Genomic DNA, 14503 nt, shown 5'->3' with positions numbered 1-14503 from the left:
GTGTTTCAATGATGCATGCATCCTAAGAGTCCAGAAGTCGCACCAAAGCCACGTTCCAGACTGGAGCGTGGCTTTGGTGTGGCTTTAGGACGCATACATCATTGAAACACCATACCTCCACTGTGACTCGAAGCAGCTTTATTTTGGCTGTCTGTAACAGGCCATATTTAACATTAATCCTGAAGAAACTACATTTGCTGGTGACAATATTAAAAGCCATAAACAGATTGGGACTTCAATACTTGAGCAAGCATTTTTGAAAAAATGAAATCTGGGGCAACAGAATTAAAGAAAGTTAGAAAAGATGCTGGAGAATGACTTTAAATGTTAAGGTGAACTTTCCAGCTTTCTTCAATATGCTTTCCTTTTTACAAGAATGATGTGAAACATTTTCATTGAGCATTCAGCGGCACGCATCATTACATCCGTTTGCCGCTTTGACCATGTTTCTCCTTTATTATCATCCCTTCACTGGCTCTCCTTTCCCTTCCGTATCCAGTATAGGCTTCTGTTGTTAACTTTTAAAGCCCTGCATGGGTTGGCTCCTCTTTATTTATCTGAACTTCTTTCCCCTTACATTCCCACTCGTACCCTCCATTCTAGTAGTCAAGGTATACAGTCCCAGCCTAGGATTTTCTCTGCCCCGTCCCGGATTTGTCCCTTCTTACTTGCTGCCCCTCACTCCTGGAACCTTCTTCTCCCATGAACACAGGTCGACTTTTAAATCTGGGTTGAAGACCACCCTGTTCAGGGAAGTGTTCCCAGGCACTGTGTGAATATTTATCTGATATATGATTAGATAGTGGATGTTGATGTTTTAATTGTTGCCTGTTTTTTAACTAAATCTATTTTATATTACTACCTACTGTTTATATGTATTTTGTAGATTGCATACCATTAGCAGGTTTTATATTTTTATTGATTATCTGTATGTACAGTTTATTTATAGAAATAAACTATAACAACAATAAGACTGTTTTAGCGGCAAGCTCAGCCACTTCTCTCAGTCCTACCTTTCATTATAGCCTGCAGTGAAGCAACTTCTTCATGCCATTGCCTCTTCACCTCATCAATGGCTTCTTGCTTTGTATTTTCAGACACCGTCGCAATGGCTCTGATGTTCTCCATTTCAGCCTGGGCTTCCGTGAGCTGCGTTCGCAGCTGCTCCACATCGTCCTGGGCTGCTTGCAATACTGCATTTTGCCTCTTCAGATCCTCTGGAAAAACATTGTTGAACAAAAGAGATGAGTTCCATTCAAATGGCACAGGATATCTGGTCACATTAACACAGGAAATTCACTGGAACCAAATTCTGTGCTATTACTGATGTCAGTTTAGCTGTCAGTGGCCCCATACAGACAGGAAAAATTAAAGCTGCTTTGGATCACTTTGGAGATATGATGTTTAAATGACACACACATCTGAAGAGGTCAGAAGCTTCACCAAACCTGCGCTCCACTCCTTAGAACTGGAGCATGGCTTCTGGACTCTTTGGACGCATGCATCATTTAAACAGCATACCTCCAAAGTGACCCGAAGCAGCTTTATTTTGGCTGGTCTGTACAGGCCCAATGACAGCTTAAATGACAGCTTGGCCGGCACAACTGGGTTCAAGTCTCCCATTATCTGAGTCCAACATTCAAACCACTACGCCTTCCCTTGAATGCCTTTCCAATAACACATACTCACAACAAGTACAATGTTGTCGCTGTATACCTTCAAGTCGTTTCCGGCAAACTGCAACCTTAAGGTGAACCCATCACAGGGCTTCCTTGGCAAGATTTGTTCAGAGGGGGTTTGCCATTGCCATCCTCTGAGGCTGAGAGAGTGTGACTTGGCCAACGTCACCCAGGGGTTTTCCACGGCTGAGTGGGGATTTGAACCCTGGTCTCCCAGAGTCATAGTCCAGTGGTCAAACCACTACAACACACTGGCTTTCATTTTCTATGGTTCTCTTATCGTTTTTTAAAGTTGGCAAGATGGTCAACACTCAAACCACTACTGTATATCACACTAGTTCTCTGACACAATAGCAGAGTAATAAAATTTACATTTCTGTGCCCTGGTGTTCACTAATCTTCTACTGGTAAGAGTAACATAGCCATCATATCTTTGGATGGATGTCCTTATTAGAATAACTGAAGAAGTCTGGCCTCATATCTTTCTGAAGCCATCTCTCCTCCTGCCACAAGGAAAGGCATTCTGTGCTCCCAACTCCTTGATGGTTGCAATGAAGACAAAAACAGTACAGATATACCTCAGCACTCCACGGTGTTTCTGTATGCACAAAATAGGGACTATGAACACAAGCATCAAGGTGACAGCAGCATGACGGTGCTGTTTCCAACCAGTTGTTGCTTCCTGAGATGTTTACTAAACTAACGCACAAAGCAGCCAGGCTAAATATAGCTGGCTGTGTAACTAGATATGTCAACCTAATCTGCAGGTGTTAGGTGGCCTACACACATCAAAAGGCGAAAAGTGGTGAATACAAACCCTGTATACTCCATTTTGAGGCATTTTCTGCAGTGACTCATGGAGATGGGGGGTTTCCTGGTGAAAATGGGTGGCCCTTGTCGCAGCCCACAAGTCAGGAAATTCATATAACTGGAGCGTCAAGCTCACAACGTGAGAAAACCACCTTAGCAATTCTTCCTCACTAGATTAAAAATAGCGGATTGCACCCAGCCGCTCCACAGACCACATCAAGAACAAACGTTTTTACAGCCAATTCAGAAATGTGACGCCTTACCTTCTTTCGCTAGATACAGCTCTTTGAATTTCGCCCTCTTTTGATTGAATTCTTGCTCGAGGTGCTGCTTCGTGCGGAGAAATTCAGCATTGACTTTTTCCAGCTCTGCCACTCGCTGAAGGAGAGCTAAAGACGACCCAACGGAGAGAAAGGAAAAAAGGGATCCGTGAGCACATCAAACAACAGCGCGGCTTACCATAATGTCCTCTCACTTTCTCTGGAGGAGAGCATAACCATTGTGCGTTGTCCAGATGACAGATTTGCCCCTCAGCTAGCTTTGGCCACACAAGGTGCATCTATATATTTGGGACATTTAAGGGACAGTTGCAGTTTCTCCTATGAACTCAAGCCCTCATGTTCTTTTCATCTCATCTTCTGTCTCAGGAACAGGCAACTGAATGGTGGCCAGCGGCTAATTCAACCCCATCGGCTGCACCCCATACATATAGCGCAAGTACAAATACCTCTTTTCCCCCCTCTGCAGTTCCTCTCAACATGGAAGTGATGCTCCATCACTTTCGGCGGACATTTTGAGAGGGATTACTGAAGAACACAGGTGTTCCCATCCTTCCTTTAGCCATTTTGAGAGGGATTAGAGGCATTTGGGGGTTAGTACAAGGTTCTGGGGTGCGTGTGCAAGTGAGGCGAGGGTATTTTCCTATATTTCCATGCTCTGGAGGGGGCTTTCTGCATGGCTTTGTGGCAAACCTTGTATGATGATCATGCTAAATTCAAATTCAGTACTAAAAATTGGAGGGTTGGAAGGTCTTGAGCGGTCAGCAAGCAAACAAAGATATTGCTCTGTTGCCCGTTGACTCCCTCATTGCCCAGTGACTTCTTACTAGCCTTCATATGGTTCAAACCCCGGTTAATCTTTCACCCTGGTCATTCCAAACAAACCAGAGACGGAGGCAAGGGAAGGCTCTCCAAAGGTGTAAGGAGTCCTTAAGCCTCTTGAGCCGCAGAGCTTAAGTCGGCTTGAAAGGTAAGTACCTCGCTTCTAAAATATTGCCTCCGCAAGCCGCAACACAGACAGAACCGGAAGACGTCCTGTCACCTCCCTGACAACACTGGCTTCTTCGAAACCATTCCAGTTTCTAACGCCCGGAAGACATATATAATCAACATAAAACAAAAACCACACCAAATTTAAGTTTTTGTCCGTCGATGTAAAAGAGGATGGTGCAACCTCAAAGAAGACTGATATGTCTCCAAAATTGGTGATTGTTGAGAAGCCCAAATGAAAAACCATCAACCACAGAATTAAAAACCTCTCTGAAGATGCTCCATCCAATTTGGTTCAAGCTTCCTTGCCCAACCACTTCTAATACTTAGTCTTCAATAAGGTTTTTCAGGAGTCTGCCTGTTATAGACATGCTTAAGATACGGAAAGTATTAGAATAGGTTCACCTGGCTTGGTCTCCTTCTATTAGTGACTTTCCTTGTCATAAGGAAAAATACATACATTTCAGCTATGGTGCCATTCAGGTTTATAAAACCTGGGGGGAAAGTGTTCTGGATAGATAATGTCAAAACAATAGATAGATAGATAGACAGACCTAGATAACAGGCCAGATTTTAGCAATATCCATGCCACCGTAAAGTACACAGCGACTGCTCCAGAACTAAGGCAAAGCTGATTATCAATAAGATTATTTTTGAGCCCAGAGTCTATTTATATATTAATAGCGCAGAAGCTTTTCCTGAATGCATTAGGTACAAAGCAAACAAGCAACAAGTTTGGTCTAACATTAGCATAGCTTTAGAACAGTTCGAAGAAGCAAAATCGAAACAAAACCCCAGAACAGCTGCCTGTGAAGATGAGCAAATGCTCCAAGGCATAATATGTGCTGCCTGCCTCAATGAACTTTGTTGGAAACCAATGGCGAATGAATTTTGTTGGAAGGCCCTTTCGTAGGCAGAGCAATAATTTAAATCCCTGCAACGCCAGAAAATCTCAATGAAGGCGGATATAACTTTGCAAGCGGGGAAGCAAATATTGTATAAAACACTCCCCCAAAATACTGATCTGTGGTGGGCCACATTTCCAAGCGGACGCAAATGACTACCTTGCCATAGCTAAGTGCTCCTCGGTCAAGACAAGGATGCTCCAAAGCTCTCCTCAATGAAAGGCAAGCAGACTCTGACAAGGTTGGTATGTTTAAATTATTATTATTATTTGGCACAAGGGGAGGGAAGGTAGACTGGAACCATGTTGCCACAATGAAGAGATGGAGACTGGGAAGATATAGGTAATCCCTAACACAGTGGTTCCCAAGCTCTAGTCCTCCAGGCGTTTCCTATCTGCCTTTCCTAACCAAATCCCATTGATGGCATCCCCATGTTTGCACAGTCGTTTCCCCCAAGTAGGCTTGCAAGTGTTGGACTCTGGCTTTACACACATGTGTTTGCCTACCTCTCACAAACATGTTGGAATTTGGATGTTGCAAGAAACGTATCCGAAGCCTTGCTCAAATGTCTAAAGGCACCCTTCCAACTGAGTTTGGAACAAGCTCTAAACAGCCAAGAGCTGGAGGAAATCTAGCCAGCTCTTCTTCACACTATAAATGACGATGTCTGCAAAAACAGTGGCTGACTCAGGCTCTAAAATGAGGAATTTGAGGAACTGATTCATGATTTTGAACATCTGGGTTGGCATGAAAGGGATCCCAGTCATCCTGATCAACTGGAAGATTTGAATTCTCCCCTCAAACCAAAGGCTCTTCCAACTGCAAAGAGAAGCTGCAACTGAGAAGTGAGACAGTGGCTGTATCAATGGTTAAGGATCTGTGAAGTCGAAGGCTTTCAGGGCCAGCATTTTATTAACCCACCAACAGTCTAAAAGGCAGAGAAGTTCCAGTACTACCCCTTGAAATAAATACTGTGAAGCATTCAGCAGTCTTAGCTCTCCTAGGAGTCGGCATTAAAGCATTCACTCCACTATCTTTATCACCATCGCACATTACAAGAAGCCGAGGACGAAACGGCGCATGATTCCAAGTCATGTGTGGTTTCAGATCCGGAGATATAATAACTGAAATTCTTTAGCCCAGGCTGAGCTATTTCTGGCACCAAAACTGACCCAGAGACTGGAAAACTTACAACGCATGTCCACTCTTTTCTACCTATCGCTTGTAAGAAAGTGGGAATAAGGTTGGAAGCAGGGTCCGACAGAGGAAAGAAGTGACCAAGAGGACCACAGACTGCTTTCTAACCAGTTCGGGAAGTACAAGAACGCTTTGGTTCAGGAACGCCAGGGCAAACTGAATGGCATTGTCCCGGGTCATTGCACAAGCTAATGATAAGTAAGCAAAAAGCCAAGCCTGCGGTGCCTTAGGGATTTAAAGTTTTAATGAAGGGAAATGTTGAGGATACTGGCTTTCCTGACAAAGCAGCAGCGTCCAAACAAGGATTGCGTTTGCGCTGAATCTATATTACAAGGCAGCAAATGATCAGAAAACGTGTTTCTTAATTCAGAAATGGCATGGAAAGCAAAGAAAGCCCAGAATCGTGGCACGTTTTTACGATGTGATCCACTGGATTTCGGCCCGAAAGCGACAAGCTTCCTTCCAACTTGCTCTGTCTTAGCCCTGTAAAATGGAAGTGCAGAGAAACATCAACAAAACTACCATGCATTTTGAAAAGCCCTTCTCAAATATGGTAAGTCTTCTGTGCTTTTCAGTACCATCACAACTTGGAAACCCAGTGAGAGACCTTTGCCAAGTCACACACTCTCAGCCCCAGAAAACCCCAGGATAGGATAACCTTAGGGTCACCATAAGTCAGAAGATACTTGAAGGCACACAACAACAACAAATGTTCAGAATATAAACTCCATATATTTGAGTATGTCTGAAGCAAAACAAGACCGGTTTTCAAAAGGTCAATCATCTGTTCCAAAAGATAGTTACGGTACTCATTCAACCCCAAATTTGCTCATCCAACCCCTCCAAAAGAACACTGCAACTCCATTCCTTTCTTCCCTGTTAAACATGGTCAAACCTTAGTAGGGTTTAATACTAATGTTTATTCAGAAAGCCATGTTCAGTTGGGTTGAAAGCCACATTTGCTGGGTTTAGTGGCACAAGAAAGTGGAAAACGGCAAATAAAAAACCACTACATTTTTACCTGTGAGGACACTTCTCTAGGAATCTCTAGGTCCTCCAACACAACTCTATGGTCACATCTGCCTGACGCTGACCACAGAGTAGCACCAGAGGACCTACAAAGGCCTAGTAATCTCCAAGTCCTCCAGTGCAACTCTATGGTCAATTTCCAGCAGAGTTGCGCTGGAAGACCTAGAAATTCCTAGAGAGCACATATGCGGAGGGGCAGCTGTACAGTAAGCATCAACTTTCAGGAACAGAGTTGTTTGAACAGCTAAGCTTACTTGGAGAAATACCCCATTTCAGTTCAAGCCTTGCTATGTGACTTCATACCAAGGCCCCCAACCACAGCAATACATTTCTCCCCTCTTTCTAACCGTGCTACACAACATTTCCAGCCATTCACCACAGACATCCTGCATCGGAAGCCGGCGATCGCGAGGCACGTCCCCCATTTTGAAGAGTAAAAACTGGAAGTGACTCATCTGTCGGAGCCTCTCTTATCAAGTATCTCAGTCGATCCGTTATCTTCGCCACCACTGGTCTACTCCGCTTGTTGCTATTGGTTTTACTGAATCTGGGAGATAGTATTGTTTTTTGCTACTGCAATGGTTTTGCCATTACCTTTGGATTTACTGTGGCACCAGAGCGAAATGTCTCACACAACTGCAGTGCCCAGAATTCCCTAGCATTGAGCCAGGGCTGTGAAAGCGGTCTCAAACCGGATTACTTCTGCAGTGTGTTTTGAACCAAGCTAGCCCAAATTTAGGCAAGGGTTTGAATAACCACACAGACCTTCTAACCCTATTGCCTGGGAACATACAAAGCTATTCAGGAGGATGAGATGACTAAACACTTACCACCAAGTGGCCAAGGGAGAAATGACTTGTGAGGGCACCTTTTACCACATCCTTCGCTGCACTGACATCTAGGACAACACATATTAACCAACTTTCAATGGAGAGATAAACTTGACATATGTTGTTGTCCTCCCCGGTAAGATCCTTCACGTTCTGCTGTTGTTAGAAAACAGTTGAAGGGATTCATCTGAATACTTTTCTTTTCCTCACCCCTTTCCCCTCGCTCTCTCACTTCAGGAGCATAGAAAACGCCTCTCCAGAGCCTTGTATTTAAGTACTCACCTGGCAGCTACAGGCGACAAGGAACACCATGCGCTTGCCTATAGGCGCATAAGGAGGCTGGCGGAGGGATGGAGGATTCATTCCTCCTCTGCACTCCATGCAGAAACCAACCAGGATGGCAGGGAAGAAATCCTCCTTCATGCCAGCCCAGGAATACACTGGGTTGCTACAAGAGAGACAGAGCTCTTCTCTGCCAGCCCTCCTGGAGCCTGGCATTTATTTAGCTGTAGGCTAGTAAGTGTTGCGACTGCTCTGAGAGTATTCATTTAAGCCTTCTCTTAGGCACAAGGAAGCCATATGCCAGTGGAAGACTCTGGTCTCTTCCTGGAGTGCTGTCTGGCCTGGCAAAGGCCTTATGGATCTCCTCAACGCATACATTTCTGGCACATTGGGCATCGCCAGTTACCTAACCCTAAACCCTGCATTGCTACTTGATTCTCAGATGGAAAAAAGAGACAAGGCTTCAGAGCTTCAAAAGCCCCAAAGGGTTTTGAACTGAATTATTTCGAAGTGTAAAATGGCGTCCCTTATATAAAATGGCAATATTCAAGGTTTGCCTCTTAGAATTCATGCTTAGAAAATGTTTTCAAGCCATGGATAAAATGTTTGTGAAGAAGGAGGGCTGCCTGTCACATGCAATCCTTAAGGCCTAAACCCTATTGTTAAGTCCTGAGTAAGAGCCACTGAATCAGTTAAATCTGCCTATGAAATGCACTTGCCATGCGACAACCTATTTAATGGGTCTGCTCTAGTTGGGACTCGCCAACAAGCCAAAGGCATCACACACAGCCCACCCTTCCTGAGGCAGATTCCATTATATCAGTGTATTTTGATAACAACAGTCACATCCGGGTCAAATAATTTCATTGCACAGAATGAGTATGTCTACAATCCCATGGAATTTCAATGCGCAGACATATTTACTACTCTCTTGCTCTCCGCTCCCATGGACACAGTGCCATTCAAGTCTAACTCTGCTGCCCAGCTCTACAGCCATAGCCAACGTTGCTGCTTCCCAAGAAGACATCTCCCAGAAGGTCTCTCCATTCATTTCCACACTTCCAGAGATCAACCACACTTCCAAAGTGAACAAAAACATAGGCCTTCAGACCTGCCATTGAAAGAACTGGCGGCTGAAGGAAGCAGGAGCCAAGTTTACCCATGTTGAGGATGTTTGGAGAAGGATTTTGTACTCTGTGCGCTCATCTTTACACGGGATTTAATAGGATAAAGCGGCAACTCCCAACCTTTGGCCCTCCATAGGTTTTGGATTTCACCTCCCAGAAACTGTCTTCACCGACCAAGGGCTGGCGGAGAGCATTCTGGGAGTTGAAGCGCTGAAAGATAAAAGGCTGAGGAGCTCTGGGCCAAAGAGAAAGGGATGATAAGTAAGGACAGTGGTCCCTCCACATGCGCTGGGTTTAGGGGCAAAGGACCCCCGCGAATGTGGAAAAGCCACAAAGGAAAGGAATACACTATTCTTTTTACCTGAGAGGACACCTCTCTAGGAATCTCCAGGTCCTTCAGTGCAACTCTATGGTCAACATCCACCAGAAGCTGATCACAGACTCACGCCAGAGGACCTACAAAGGCCTAGAGAAGGGTTCTCTCTAGGAATTTCTAGGTTCTCCAGCACAACTCTATAGTCAACATCCAGCAGAATTGTGCTAGAGGACTTAAGTGGTCCTCTAGTTGGGAAGTCTTCTGCAGCATATGGAGGACCAAACACTGAATGTTTCGACATCGGTTAACACTAGCAATAGGTTTATGTAATGATTTTGGTGACCTTAGTGGGCAAGCATATATACAGTGGCAAGCAAATGTGCCAAATCCATGCCCAGCATAAAATGGTATTTAGTTCTCTGCTATAAGGCTGATGCCACATTAAACATTAGCTTTAATATGCAGCTCCGCTGGCCCCTGAGTTGGGCAATAACTTCACTGGGGATCGGTCAAAGCGTCGCAAAAGTGTGCAGCTTTTGAAGTCCTCCAGAAATGCAACTAATACGTACCAACTATCCCCAGGGAGTGCTCCGGAGAAGCTGAAAGTTTCCATGCTTTTGTTACTACTAATCCTTTGAGTTGTTCAAAAGGGGTCACTTGTGTTTTTAGGGCTGAGGATGGCAATATTTGTAAATACTTTTGTACTCTACATGCATTGTGTATGTACATGTGTGAGTTACCATACACACACACACACACATATGGATAGTGTGTGTGTATACATACTGATGTTTAATTTGTATCTGTTGGTGTTGTTATTCTCATGATCAGATACCCTTTGCAATAGCCTTCAGCCACAAGCAATAAACTGCCGCTGCTATCTCAGCCTCTGTGCCATTTTGGCTTGCCTTACCAAAGGTATTGCCCAACGAAGGTAGAGCAAGACCCAGGAACACACTGCCATGGAAGGGAAAAGGCAGACACTCAAGTCTCTGGTTGAAGAACGAAGAAGAAGAAGGGAGCCACTGGAGTGGAAGATCCTATAAAAGCTGAGACGGGAATGAAGGGATGAGCATCATATTTGGGAGGATGTAAATATGGGGTTTGGGGTAATGAGAAGGAGAAGCTCCTTATGGCAGTTAGCTCTTAAGTTGAGGGGGGAATGAAGGGGTGAGCATAATGATATTTTAAGGGGGTAAATATAGGAGGGGGGTGATAGGAAGGAGCTCTTAGGAGGGTGGCAATAGTCAGAGAAGAGTTAAAAGGCTATTTTAAGGGGTGTCAATGGGTGGGGATGGTAAGGAGAAGCTCCTGGAGGAATGAGGGGAGAATAGAGACATGAGCACAGTAATGTTTTAGTGGGATATATATATATATGGGGGAGATAAGGAGAAGCTCTTAGATGGTGTTATTAACTTGAGAGAGGAAGGAAAGGGCAAGCATAATAATATTAAGGGGTGCAAGCAAGAGGTCATGACATGAAGAGTGGCTAATAAGATGAATAGAGAATAAAGGGATGAGTGTAACAACATTTGAGGAGGTGTATCTCAGAGAGGGATAAGAAGTACCTCTTGAGGGGATGCTACTAACCTGAGAGAGGGAGCCAAGGGCAAACATCACATTATTTGGGGTGCAATTAAGGGGGAGGGATGGTAAGAGGGGTGGCTCATAAGCTGAGGAGAGAATAAAGGGATGAACATCGTAATATTTCAGGGGTGTATCTATGAAGGAGGGGGCTGCCATTAGCCTGAGAGAGGAAGGAAGGGATAAGCATCATAATATTGGAGGGGGGATGATAAGAGGGGTGGCTGATAGGATGAGGATAGTAATATTTGAGTAGAGTGTATCTATGAAGGAAGGGGCCAAGGAGAAGCTCTTCAGGGGGCTGTTCACCTGAGAGAAGGAGGAAAGGCTCAGCATCATCAGGTTTCATGAGGGAGAGTTAATACATATATATATATGTGTGTGTGTGTGTGTGTATACACATTTACACACACATATATGTATATATATTTAACTCTCTTCTCATATATATAATATACATATATGAGGAACAGTTTAATATATATGCATATATATATGTTTATACACACACACCTATAGTTATCTATATGTGTGTATATATATATATATATATATATGTATATACACACATATACATACCTCTCCATATATATATATATACAAAACATATTTATTTGTACCCCGTTCTTCAGCCAAGGCTATCAGAGTGGCTTACAATTTGCTAATTAGACATTAATTAGACGTTAGACATATATATATATATCTATACACACACACACACACATATATATATATGTACACCTCTTCCTCATATATGTGCCTCATATACCATATGTCTCTATGTCGATGTCTATGGAGGGTGTGTGTGTGTGTGTTGAGGCTCTCCTTGTGGGTCCCCTTCCCTTCATCGCTCAGAGCCGCCGCCGCCGCCTCAGGCTCACCTTCCGCCGTCGTTGTCTGCACCGCCGCTGCCTCCGAGGCCGGCCCTGCCTGGGCCATGGCGACCGTGCTGCCCTCCTCCTCCGTCAGTCTGAGACCGAGGCCGGCTCCGCGACGACGTCAGGCCGAGGCCGACCGCCCGAAGAGGAGGAGGAGATGCCCCGCCGCTGCTTCTGCTGCCGCCGCCTCATCATCCTGACAGGCGACGGCGATTGGCGAGAAGGGGTTGTGCGCATGCGTCAGAGATGGGAGGGAGAGGGAGCGGGGTTTCTGCGCACGCGTCAGAGATGGGAGTGAGAGGGAGCGGGGTTTCTGAGCATGCGTCAGGGATTGAAGAGAGGAGGGAGGGAGAAGGAACCTGGGTTGTGCGCATGCGTCGGAGATTGGACGGAGGAGGGAGGAAGAGGGGTTTCTACGCATGCGTCGGTGGGAGGGAGAACGAGCGGGGTTTATGCGCATGCGTTGGAGATGGGAGGAAGAAGGGAGAGGGAGCGGAGGTTCTGCGTCTACGTTGGAGATTGGACGGAGAAGGAGTGAGGAGTCTGCGCATGCGTCAGAGATAAATGAGGGAACTGAGAGGGGATTGTGCGCATGCGTCGGTGATTGGAGGACGGAGGGAGAGGGAGCGAAGAGTCTACGCATGCGTTGGAGATTGGAAGGAGAAAGAGCGGGGTTTCTGCGCTTGCAGAAATTGGATGGAGGAGGGGAGAGGGAGTTTAGCGCATGCGCCGCAGATTTACTTCAGTCAGAGAGGCGTCGAAGTCAGTTGTGGAAAAAGCCCCTTAATGGAAGCGAATGTGGGGCAGGTCCTTTAAAAGTATCATTATTGTTATTATGATAATTAATAATTATCAAAGTTATAATTATTATTATTTGGGCTGAGGGGCACACAACAACAACCACAACAACCACAACTCCCTGCCTTACTTCTGCAGCCAAGAAGCGGCAGTATACAAGATCTGAGGGCTTCCTCTGTGTGTCTTCAAGCGGTTTCTTATGGGGAGCCTATCTTGGGTATTTCTTGGCAAGATTGGCTTAAAAGTTTCGCCGTTGCTTCCCTCTGAGGCTGAGAGAGTGTGACTTGCCCTTTGTCACCCATTGGGTTTCATGGCTGAGCCGGGATTCGAACCCAAGACTCCAATTCCTGACGTTTCACCAATGTCTGTGGCTGCCATCTTCAGAGAAGGATGGCATAGCAATGAATGGGATATATATATATTTATACACACACACACACACACACACTGTGTGGCCCCAAATGTATATACACACCCCACTCTCTTCCATGGCAGCATCCTCTGAAGATGCCAAAGCCAGGGATGCTGGCAAAACTCTTCCAGAACGTGGCCACAGAAACCGAAAAACAACCCACAGAAAACGACCACTTTGACGTTGTAAAAGTAAAAGGAAGAGGAGGGACGTGGCAGATAGAAGAGTTGTATGCACACTCGCACCTCCACATTTGCGGCTTTGATTATCCAGGGATTTGATGAATGTGTTCTCTCTAGGAATATCCAGGTCCTCCAGTGCAACTCTATGGCCAACTTTAAAGGTTGCACTGAAAGACATAGAGATCCCTAGAGAGACCACTCTCCTAGGCCTTTGTAGCTCTTCAGGCGGATCATATTCTTGCCATCTGCGGTTTGTAATTGTGGGCAGGGATATTGACGTTTCTGTCACACAATCACACCAAGCAGGGAGAGCGGCAGAACCAGAGAGGCCTAGAAATCCCCATTCAGTTGTATAACTTGCCAAGTAGCTTTGCGTTAGTCGTTGCCTCGCAGCCTAGCCTTCCTCACAGCGTTACTGCGAAGATTATTTCGTACATTGTATGCCATGGGTGGGTTTACTCTTATCTATTATATTATTGCTTGTAGGTACAGTGCTGTGCAAATCTACAGCGCTATATAAAGAAAGCATATTAGAATCGGAGAGTTGGAAGAGACCCCAAGGAAGGCTATCCAGTCCAGCCTCATTCTGCCATGCAGGAACTCTCAATCAAAGCATCCCCATTGACAGATGGCCATCCAGACTCTGTTTGAAGACCTCTAAGGAAGGAGACTCTGAGACTGCATCTTCCACTGTCAAACAGCTTTTACCATCATGAAGTTCCTCCTAATGTTGAGCTGGAATCTCTTTTCCTGCAGCTTGCATCCATTGCTCTGTGTCCTAGTCTCTGGAGCAGCAGAAAACAAGCTTGCTCCCTCCTCAATATGACATCCCTTCAAGTATTTAAACAGGGCTATCATCATATCACCTCTTAACCTTGGTAGACAGGAATCCTGGACGCTCTCTTGAGTGACTCGAGAGAAGCTTCCAGGATGTGAATATAATAGACAAATAACGTTTGATGCGAAAGCCTTCAGAAGTCGGTCCCAAAGCGACGCTTCAAGGTATTGCATAAAGCGTGAAGGAGGTCTGGAATATAAAATACGGACATTTAATACCAAAAAGAAATACAAACATTAAAATGGGACGGTTGGACACTTGTCTGCTGCTCTGAAGATGGATGCAAGTTCAAACCACAATCTGCCCCGCTGTAAACCTTACCTCTGCTGTTGATCCCATAGAACAGAATGGGGCATTTTAGCATCCCA

At 45.1% G+C, this 14503-nt stretch overlaps 1 protein-coding gene across 1 annotated transcript in view; it reads right to left on the bottom strand.

Annotated features, from left to right (window-relative positions):
• The window catches only part of RABEP1 (rabaptin, RAB GTPase binding effector protein 1), a 31221-nt gene extending 19087 nt beyond the window's left edge, over nt 1–12134 (bottom strand). The window contains exons 1-3 of the mRNA XM_042442426.1: nt 11909–12134; nt 2753–2878; nt 1014–1217 (exon numbers count right to left, since the gene is read on the bottom strand). Of these exons, the coding sequence (XP_042298360.1) occupies nt 1014–1217; nt 2753–2878; nt 11909–11966 (388 nt within the window). The 5' untranslated portion in view covers nt 11967–12134. The remainder of the gene's footprint in view (nt 1–1013; nt 1218–2752; nt 2879–11908) is intronic.
• Between the last annotated feature and the right edge of the window lie 2369 nt (nt 12135–14503).

This window comes from Sceloporus undulatus, chromosome 11 (genome assembly GCF_019175285.1).
Source record: "Sceloporus undulatus isolate JIND9_A2432 ecotype Alabama chromosome 11, SceUnd_v1.1, whole genome shotgun sequence".
NCBI lineage: Eukaryota > Metazoa > Chordata > Lepidosauria > Squamata > Phrynosomatidae > Sceloporus > Sceloporus undulatus.
The sequence above is the reverse complement of the archived record's forward strand: the minus strand, read 5'-3'. Positions and strand labels throughout refer to the sequence as shown.